This window comes from Tigriopus californicus, chromosome 2 (assembly GCF_007210705.1).
Source record: "Tigriopus californicus strain San Diego chromosome 2, Tcal_SD_v2.1, whole genome shotgun sequence".
NCBI lineage: Eukaryota > Metazoa > Arthropoda > Copepoda > Harpacticoida > Harpacticidae > Tigriopus > Tigriopus californicus.
The window spans coordinates 11640726-11651021 of record NC_081441.1 but is presented as its reverse complement, the minus strand read 5'-3'; the positions used below and the strand labels follow the sequence as shown (position 1 = coordinate 11651021).

At 41.5% G+C, this 10296-nt stretch overlaps 1 protein-coding gene across 1 annotated transcript; it reads left to right on the top strand.

Annotated features, from left to right (window-relative positions):
• Positions 1–237: 237 nt before the first annotated feature.
• Positions 238–2583, top strand: LOC131876797 (sodium- and chloride-dependent glycine transporter 1-like). Its single transcript, XM_059222287.1, has 2 exons — positions 238–636; positions 712–2583. Exons 1-2 carry the CDS (start codon positions 424–426, stop codon positions 2476–2478), a joined length of 1980 nt encoding a protein of 659 aa, XP_059078270.1. The 5' UTR covers positions 238–423; the 3' UTR covers positions 2479–2583.
• The last annotated feature ends 7713 nt before the right edge of the window (positions 2584–10296 follow it).

The following is a 10296-nucleotide window of genomic DNA, read 5'->3' as shown; positions in this document are numbered from 1 at the left end:
GGTGAGGCTGTGCATATTAGCACCAAACAAAGTCCCAGTTGATGAAGTCAATGAGCACGTGCTCAGTCAGAAATGATCAAAATCGTGTGATCTGGTGTAATTGTGACGACAATGCTAAAGAAAGAACTATTTGTGTATTTAGCGCCTCAGAGTTTTGTGCCTAACTCAAGCTTATCCATTGATTTCGTCATCTTTGTATGGTCCAATGTTCTTGATATGATTGTATTAATCAGTTATCCAGTTGGACTGGGTTGAGCGCCTTGCAGAACTCCCAAGGTGACTGGGTGCGACAATTAAGTTTCGCGTACAGAAAGATAACGCTCACATACATTCGCGTTTAGTCAATTAACAAATATAATTTGAGCTTGGGGTATCTTGACATCAATCGAGGAGCAAGGTGTGGCCAAGAAAGGCCTGGGAATCATGTCTGACAAAGAGAGTTCGAAATCGAGGTCCTCTTCGATAGAAGAAGCTATCAAAGAAGTGGTGAAAGATCTGGAGAACATCGAACAAGGAGGTGGCAATCCCAATGAAAGAGGAGAATGGGGAAATCATTGCGAGTTCTTCTTATCCAGTCTCGGTCTCGCCGTGGGCCTCGGGAACATCTGGAGGTTCCCATACGTTTGCTATGAAAATGTAAGTAGGATCGATCACCTATCACTGGAAATTCTTTTCTGGCTTGATGGAAACGTTTCCCATTTTCATCGATAGGGCGGCGCCGCTTTCTTGATTCCCTATATCATCATGCTGTTCATCGTGGGATTGCCCATGTTCTTCTTGGAAATGGTTCTCGGGCAATACGCAGGATTGAGTTGTACCAAAATCTTCGCCCGAATGACCCCTGGACTTCGTGGCATGGGATACGGAATGGTGACCATTCCCACCATCATCAACTTTCAATATGTGGTCATCATGGCCTACGGAATGCACTTCATGTTCTCCGGGTTCAGAGCCAACCTTCCTTGGAGTTCCTGTGACCACGATTATAACACGGTTAATTGCTACAGTGTGTTGCAAGCGGCTGATTGCAATCTCGACACGCAAGCCTTCTACAACATGGAATGCACCAATGCTACCGAATTCTGTTCTATGGCTTCTAATGGAGCCTTCTTCTTCGAGGATGATAACCCCGGCTATTGCACTGATGGGTCTACCTCCATTCCATTTCAAGATGTAACCTATCGAGCTTCGTCCAGTGAAGAGTATTGGTACAACAGAGTGCTCAATTTAAATGTGACAAACGGACATGTGGTGACCGAGGTGAACTCGTGGAGCAAATGGGGTGGAATGCGATGGGAAATCCTAGGTTGTCTGGCCTTATCATGGATGCTTATTTGTGGGTCCTTGATCAAAGGAGTTCAGTCTTACGGAAAAGTGGTCTATTTTACAACACTGTTTCCCTACGTGGTTTTGGCCGCCTTTCTGATCTACATCGGTACCAAAGATGGATTTGTGGAAGGCGTAAAATACTACATCGTGCCCCAAGATTGGGCCGATATGGGCCAAGTGTCTGTTTGGAATGCAGCAGCTGGACAGATCTTCTACAGTTTGGGCGTGGCTGTGGGCAGTCAATTGCTTCTTTCGTCCTATAATGGCTTCAAAACCAATTGCCATAGAGATGCCTTGCTGATTGGGCTTGGAAATTCATTAACATCCCTGTTCGCCGGATTCGTTGTCTTTGGTGGATTGGGATACATTGCTCACGAGAAAGGTGTCGATATCAAGGACGTCATCGAGTCTGGTCCGGGTCTGGTGTTCATCGTCTTCCCCGAAGTGATTGCCATGATGGTGCCCAGTCCCCTTTTCTCGTTTTTGTTCTTCCTCATGTTAAACTTGTTGGCCATTTCCTCTGTGTGTGGATCCTGGGAGGCCTTCGTGGCGTCCATTTTCGACGAATTTCCACACTTGCGAAAGAATCGATTGTGGGTGATGATCATCACGTGTTTTGGCGGGTTCCTCTGTGGTGTGGCCATGTGCTTCGACTCTGGGTTCTTACTCTTTGACATGATGAATGACCGTTGCTCCAATGCCATTCTATTAATGGCCCTCATCGAGTTGATCGCCTGCAGCTGGTTCTACGGGTCGGGTAAAATCCTGAAGCACGTGGAAGAGATGGGCATGAAAATTCCCGTTTTCATGAAATGGTTCTGGTGGATCTGTTGGACCATCGTCACCCCTATCATTATTGCAGTCGTGACCATCTTGTCTTGGATCAACGCGGCCGGCGACGAGTTCTTGGATTATACTTTCCCCACGTGGGTCACTGTGATCGGTTGGGGCTTGGAACTTGTGGCTGTCTTCATTCTCGTACTGGTGTCCATTGCCACCATCATTAAGCGGATTGTCGCCAAAAAGCCCTGGGCACTCATTAAGCCTGGCCCTCTTATGCTACCTAACAAGCACTGGGGTCCCCGGGCCGATAGTGGATTGCCCACGGGCAACACAGGCAAGGACAACGACGGTTATGAAGACGATTGAAACGGGTCATTTCGATCCACTCTCGTGTCATGTATTATGTTGATTCATTCATAATGAAGAATTGAAAATGTGTTCTTTTAACAATAAAGAAATTTAGGAATCTTGCGTGAATAAGAGTACTTCTATTATCTAGCAAATAAAAAGCCCTTGGACAAGTCAACTTTGAGGCCCTGGGGCAAATTGTAGATGAGGAATTGAACTGGAAAATCACCTATTGCATTTGCCCTTATTTTTCAGAATCTTACGAAATGAGCGAAGCTGTTCCAAATGAGCCACCAATTGATGAGGCCAAGAAGCCCAGACATTTCAAATTTCCCTCCCATCATTCAAACATGCTGACTTTGGCCAAAATGTGCCAGGACAGTAAGCAATTTTCGGATTGTGTGATTCAGTGTGACGACGGGGAGGGAGTTCGAGCCCATCGATTGGTTCTTGGTGCCGCCAGCAAGTTCCTGAAAACAGTATTCCAAGAGGTTCCTCCCAACCTTCAGGAGGCCACCATTGTGGTCCCAGGGGTCAAGGAGAAGGTCGTGAACTCTTTACTAGACTTTTTATACACCGGAGAGATGACCGTGGCCAGAGGTGACACTGTGGACCTCCAGCTATTGATTGACACCCTTCAGATTGACCCTCAACTCATCTCCATCACTGAAGATGGCGACCCCTCCGAAGACGAGGGTCCCGAAGACTTATCGGCCTCCCAAACTGATACGGAAGATATTGCACCAGAAGAATCGGAGCCAGGAGAGGAGGTCCCACAACCTTCGGAAGAGATTCCTGCCCAAAGGAAACGACATCTGGAGCGTGATGACGACGACAGTAATCCCGACTCTGAAGAGGTCAAAAAGCCCAAGAATTAAATGCCTCATCATGTATAGAACGGCACCCAATTAACCTACAATCTCAACCTCAAAGTCATGGAGAACATATTTTAAGATATGTGTTGCAACCCTCTCAAACGTAATGTGCTCCTCATGAGTTTCAACTACTTGTTCAAATTGATTGCAAATCCACTTGACCAAATCACCTGGAAAAAAAATTATGTCCGTTTATTGCTTGGTTATATTTTTCTGGGCTAATTGAAGTAAGGACGTTCTTGCTCCAAATCACAAACTTTACTACTTTTTACCTTACCCTCTCGAATGACCGGAAGTTGCGTCCATTTAAAATGTTTGTTGAAGTATCGCGAAGAGGCTGGGATTTGACCTGACCTCTATCAAAAACTATTATTGCCAGCCTTAAAGGGGGGGGGGGTCCGTCAACTCGCAGTAACATGAATATGTAGCATCTATGAGTTGTAAGCAAGAACAACGACCTATTAAAGATCTTAAAAACCTTGATTAGAGCCCGTGGACGCGTTAATGCAGAGTCAAATGCTTATGGCACGTGCCATGACTTTCTTTTATTGAAACAGAAAATTGCTTACAAAGGAATGATGTAAGTATGATATAAAACTTAAGTGTGGCTCAGAATTTTCATTAATATTTGCCAATTAGCGTGCGATATTATGTGCACCATTAGTTATGTAACTAAACATATGAAATATAAAGCATGATGCTATATGGTGCTAAAGTGTCCACCAACGGTCTTTTATATCTTATTTTGCCTTCTTCAAAGATTAATCTCCATACTATTTAACCAAATTTCCGTAGTTTCTTTATTCTTGAAGTAATGACTAAAGAACAAAACTTGCTTGCCCTCCAGATTCATGTTTGGAATTTGTACCATTACAACGCTTAAAACTCGTAAAGGAGAGATGGTATTGTTGTCATCATGTGAGGAAAATTTGAAAAATAAGTCTGTCAAAGAATAAAGCCTTGGTTTAGGAATGTGGGGCAATCCTAAAACTAACAGGACAATCAATAAGCATTTTTTCCCAATTTACGACAAGGAAGAACTTGGAACGCTTCACTTATTAAAGGCGATCTGAAGTCAAACCATTCATCATAAGCAGTGAGTAAGTACGTAGATGACTTTACCCAAGACGTTAGTATGAGGAAAGCACATGAGAGAGTGCAATGTAATTGCTCGAAGGAGTAAGCCGATTATGTATGCAAATATTGCAAGTGTTCGATAACCTTTAGCATTGTAAAGATTAGGTTATCAACTGATGCCTTGCACTTACTTTTCGACTAATAACCTTGTAAATTGACGACATCGATTTTGAAGAATGAACTGCATTCCAGTTCATTTACTCTTTGACCAGCTATCTTGGGGCGAAATTTGCTTTTCTGGGTACTCTTTATTATCAAACATTGATACAAAACAAAGGTATTCAAAGTTGAGTTAGTCACAGACTTATTTTCTATGGGATAGTGTATGTACTGTACTTGGTATTGACGTTTCTTGTTTTAGGCCTTAATTCCTTGCACGACACCAAATAATTGTTTGTCAATATTTGATGGCAAGATAAAAACCCTAGGCCATCAAACAGGATCCATCTTCATGAAAACCTATCTCATGAGAAAACATCGAAAAAATGTTTAAGCTGGAAACATAGTCGAAAATGTTAGACGTTTAATGGGAATAATTGTTTGAGACAATTTTTTTGACATATTTGCAACTTTTTCGACTTTTATTAATACAATTCCTTTTACGACATTTTTCCACCTTTCTTTAAAAAAAATAGCTCTGTTTGACAAATATCCTTCTTCTTTTTCAAAAACTCATACTGGTTTCTGGTTGACGTTTTCCCATCATGTATGTCACTTTATGCTAGCACGTTAGTTTATTTGAAAATCTGAACAAGGGGCAATAAATAAACGTCGACTTTTTAGTTTGCTCGACACACATGAGAAAAGATAGCTCAATATCAAGCATGTATTGCCGATTTTCCTCTTTACCTCAGCTGCTAGCAAATCATTCTTTGTGGGAGGTGACATGAAGACCTAGAACAATGCCAACCCTGCATATGTGGACCCAAGCTCTGCATTCATACCTTCTTTGAATGATGTGCAGTAGCAGGCGTCCTTTCTAGAGTTTTATAGTATGTTCTTTCAAGCTCAATGATTCATACAGAGTTTTCAGGGTGGACAGGATGAAATGTTGCAAACAAAAACGCGTTGTGCATTTGAAAAAAATCGCCCTACATGCATTAGATTTTGGATTTTGACTTTTCAATGACTGACCTGTCTGCGTGGACCAGCGCAGCCATTCAGGAGAAATTTTTAAAAGTTATTGTTAAAAGGGCTTCTGGTTCTTCACCCCCAATCAGCCCCAACCTGAATCCCCTGAGTTACGACATCTGGGAGCATGCAAAGACTGAGGCCTGTGTCCCCATCTACAACAATGTGGGCAAACTGAAGACTTCAGTTAGTGAAGCCTGGACCCCCATGAATAGTGGAATATAAAAAAAACTTTTTATGAGTTCTACTTGATGAAGCCCATTGAAATCAATAAATACGTAGATGATGACTTTTAAAAATTTCTACTGAATGGCCGCGCTGGTCCAAGCAGACTGTTCCCCCGAGTGTTTGAGCTGATTTTTTTTTTGGTTTGGTTTTTCACCGTTCTAACCGTTCTTTACAAGGAATGTAATCCCGAGTACTATTAAAATGAAAGGTTATGATCAGTTCATTTGTTACCTTTAAATCTATATATGATATTTGGTCTACCAACAAATTTGAGTTGGCACACCTAGCTAGTGCTTGACTGTAGGGTTGATCTGGAATGGTACTTGAAAATTTGTCAGTCTGACTTGAAAGATGCTACCGGATCAATAGGGTCTACGTATTCCCTACGAATATCAGAGTAAAGTAAATTAAACAATGAAGGAGCCCGAGAGAGAAGAGAGGTGGGCTTCATTGTTCGAACTAGCCTGGATTCTCGAGGGCTTGAAGGTTCTCTCAAAATGCACATTAAGCCTCGACGGTCACTAGAAATGACGCTAAATCCTGGGTTGGGACGAAGGTCATGGATGCTTTTGAAAACGTACAATATCAGATACCTTTAGTACCTTCTCTGAACTTTGTCCCAACTTTTCTAGTCTCTCCCAATAGGAGAGCTCCCTCATTCCTGTGATGTTCCCACTGAAACATCTTTGGACTTGTTCGACCTTTTGCAAACCTGTTGAACTCATTGGAGCCCAAATGGGTGAAGTTTATTCAAGATGTGGCTGAACAATCGACTTGTACAGAGTTAGCATCGTGATACTATCTCTGGACTTAAAAGTACGTTATATCCAATCACACATCTGAAAAGCTTTACCCACCTTCAACTGGATATGCTTAAGAAACTTTCCATTATCTTGGAGGACTACACCTAAATCCTTCATGGACGAGACCTGCTGAATGCCCTTACCTTCATGATCTACCACTGGAGATGGCGTCGACCCAAAGGTCATCAAACGGAATTTCATTCCGTTCAAAGCCATATTACCCTCAGTAACCCAAGAGTGGATTCTATCCAGGTCTTTTGCTAGGCTAGTGGAATTTTGGCCATTCCTACCAGAAACTAGCTTAGTGTCGTCAGCTGAAGAAGATAGACTGGTAGTAATATCAAGCTTTTGAAGAGGGGCAATGAATACTATAAAAAGGAGGGGCCCTAAGATGGAGCCCTGGGGAACACCTAACTAAACACACTAAGGGATCCCTGAACCTTAACAAGGTTATATTTCATTCTCCAGCCACTTTTTCTTCTTGTGTTCATACATTTTGAGAAGCACGTGTTAGTCAAACTTTATGCACTATTTATTTCAGTGATTCTAGATGCTTCAAGTTTGTGTCATAAAGCAACATTTGATTTTACCGGAACTGGATCAACGCGTCAATTTGATATTAAAGGTACGTTTTAATCTCGTTTTTACTATTGCTAAAAAAATGTCTTACTTTTTAAATACTTTGCCATGCTTTTTCCAGTCACTCAGTATAATTGTGGGGATGAAAGAGGAGGTAACACCAATATCTATAGTATTACCTTAACATAGTACATTAAACACATGCATTCTTATTTGTTTCAAGGTCCGAAAGGCTGTCTCCAATACTTTACAGGAGCTTCGGGAAAGGTTGCCAGGTAAAATAATTTTGGATATGTAAGATTTGATGCCGTGGACTTAGACTTGATGACATAGATGAAAACCTTGAATTCAAGTGAAGTCTTTCCCAATGTTGGAATTTTTCCGTGTTGTCTTACTAGTTTTGTGCCTTTTTCATTTCTAGTTATAACTTTCCAACAACGTCATCAACATTGTCTTCAACAGGTGACAAAGCTTCTACAAATTTAATCTGGTTAATCCCTCAATGCATTTCGATAGTTTATCTTGGGTTTTTAATGTATGAATAGTAACTCGTGTAACTATTTCCGGCAAAACAATGTGTGTTAAGTGTTCATGCTCTGCACTCAGATGGGTTTCACCGATTGCCTATTAAGAAAAATACGACTTGCAATTGCGAATTGAGTACCCCTTAAGTACCCAGAAATGATTACGTTTGATAGTCCAGGCCAGTTGGCTTTGAGTTTTTTAATCAATTGGGATCTTCTCTAGGGACTTTGATAACACTCCACGGAGTTTCACAACGACTTTTTTTGATGATGTTTATACGGGAGAATACTTTAAAATATGGACGATTAGTTGATATTTGAAGAGCTGGGATCTTGGTTCCATCGGTGGGCCGCCATTCGAGGCGTCTTTGTCCACAAAAAACATGGGTTTTGGCGAGACCTGGGATCAAACCCATGAAACCAAGTATGCCTAACTCAGATGTGATCAACTGGGCCACTCCATCTCCCTTTTGAGTACATCATAGCCTAAAACACAAGTTCTTTGTAAACTGCGTTACTTACAATATTCATATGCTTTTTACCTCTTTCAGTGACACACTTGTCGAGTCAGTGTTACACGATGTGTTTCCGACAAGAATTAGGCAAATGTGCCATTTGTTTTACCGTCGTGTCCAAAGGATCAGCCGCCATTGACCAATGATCTTTTGGTCTGTCTGTTTTAAGTGCTCCAGGAGCGGATGTGACAGCGCTTCAAGATTCAGGATGCACATCAGACTATCTGGAGGTACAGTGCTTGCTTGACGCATAATCGTTTTGTTGCACGTCGGGCAATAATCTACTTGAATCACACTGATTCTTTGGAATTCAGCCTCAGCAGTGTCTCCAAATATTGGGCATAAGCGCAAGATTGGCTAAAAATGGCAATTCAGTCTGAAGTGTTCTGGCGTGTTAATAGTTTAAACTTGAGCTTTGTCCCAATCAAGTTTTAGGAGCCGTAGAGGCTTAACGTGAGTTCTGGGAGCATCTTCAAGCTTTCAAGAGTCCAGAGGCGAGGTATTTAAACTCTAGTACCTCTGAGTTAAAGCTTGGATGTTACCCAGAATGAGCATCTGCCGACCACTTGGCTAGTGTATTACAAACAACTTCACTTTTTGGGATGGACACATTTAGGGATGGTAAGGCACTTAAAGACTTTCATAATTGTGGGAGAGAAATGTCTCTCAAGAATATAGACAAAGTCTAAAGAGAAAGAAACATTTGCTTCCACCTGCCTTTGGTCCGGAGAGCCAAGTTGCAAAAAGTACTGGATTGCAGTTTGACCAAAATATGACACAATTATCCAACCAATGTAACGGTTAGATATTGCCACAACACTATTGGTAACAAGGGAGGATTTGATTTGAGTTGTGAGAGAATTTGATTTTGGTTTGTAATCGACCAATTGCGATGGATGTGTGTTACAGCTATGCTTGCCAATGATCCTTCTCCATGAAGATTTGCCTTCATTTACTGTAAAAGGCGCTCCAAGGTCATATGGATCGAATGTTCTCGACAATTGGTTTTACAGGTCTTTTCTTGAGGCTTTTTTTCTTGAGCACTAACATCCGTAGATGTGTTCCAGGTCACTACCAAGATTGCTCTATCTTTGGGTTCTGTGTGCCGTAATGTCTGGTCTTCAATTTCTACCCCGATCTATGCTCAATGGATTATCACTCTTTTTTAATTTAATAGCTTTTGGCCAGGTTAAAGCTTCCATTCCTCAATGTCTTCTTCAAACAATTGCCAAATGACAATCCGGGAAACTGTGCCCCTGAATCTGGCTTTTTTGTTTTTGCCCAGGATGATAGTAAACAGTTGTTTTTTTTGCGAATTTCCAGCAGTTCAAGATGAGAAAAGAAAATCATTTATAACTTTGAAAAAAATGTATAGATTTAAAATCATTTGATTTCTGATCCACCAAAGAAGTCGAGTTGGCTGATCTAGCTTTCCCTTGAATTTATGGTTAATCAAGAATTGAAGTCAGAAACTTTTCCAAGACTGCCTAAAAAGTTGTTACTCACTAACAGTATAACTACAAATATTTGAGAGGAGCGAATTGAACAACGGAAGAGCCCGAGAAAGAAGAGAAATGGACTTCATCGTTCGACAAAGCCTAGATTCCTGAAGCCTTGAAAGTGCTCTCAAAGCGCACGTTAAGCCTCTAAGGTCACTACAATTGACCCTAAATCCTGGGTTGGGGTAAAAGCTCATGAATGCATTTGAAAACGTACAATATCAGATACCTTTCGTGCCTTCTCTGAACACTGAACAGTCCCAACTTTTTTAGTCTCTCCCAATACGAGAGCTCTCTCATATCTTCAATGTTCCTAGTAAAACAACTTTGGACTTGTTTGACCTTTTGGCAAACCTGCTGAACTCATTGGAGCCCAAATGGGTGTGGAATATTCAAGATGAGGCTGAAAAATCGACTTGTACAGAGTTAGTTAGCACCGTGATGTTATCTCTTGACTCACACATTTGAAAAGCTTTACCCACCTTCATCTGGATATGCCCATCGAACTTTCAATTATTTTGGAGGGCTACACCTAAATCTTTCAA

Excerpts from the sequence above, each read along its gene's own strand:
- LOC131876797 (XM_059222287.1), top strand. The coding sequence starts at position 424 with ATGTCTGACAAAGAGAGTTCGAAATCGAGGTCCTCTTCGATAGAAGAA. Across the intron at positions 637-711 it reads CATACGTTTGCTATGAAAAT|GGCGGCGCCGCTTTCTTGAT; the intron begins GTAAGTAGGATC and ends TTTCATCGATAG.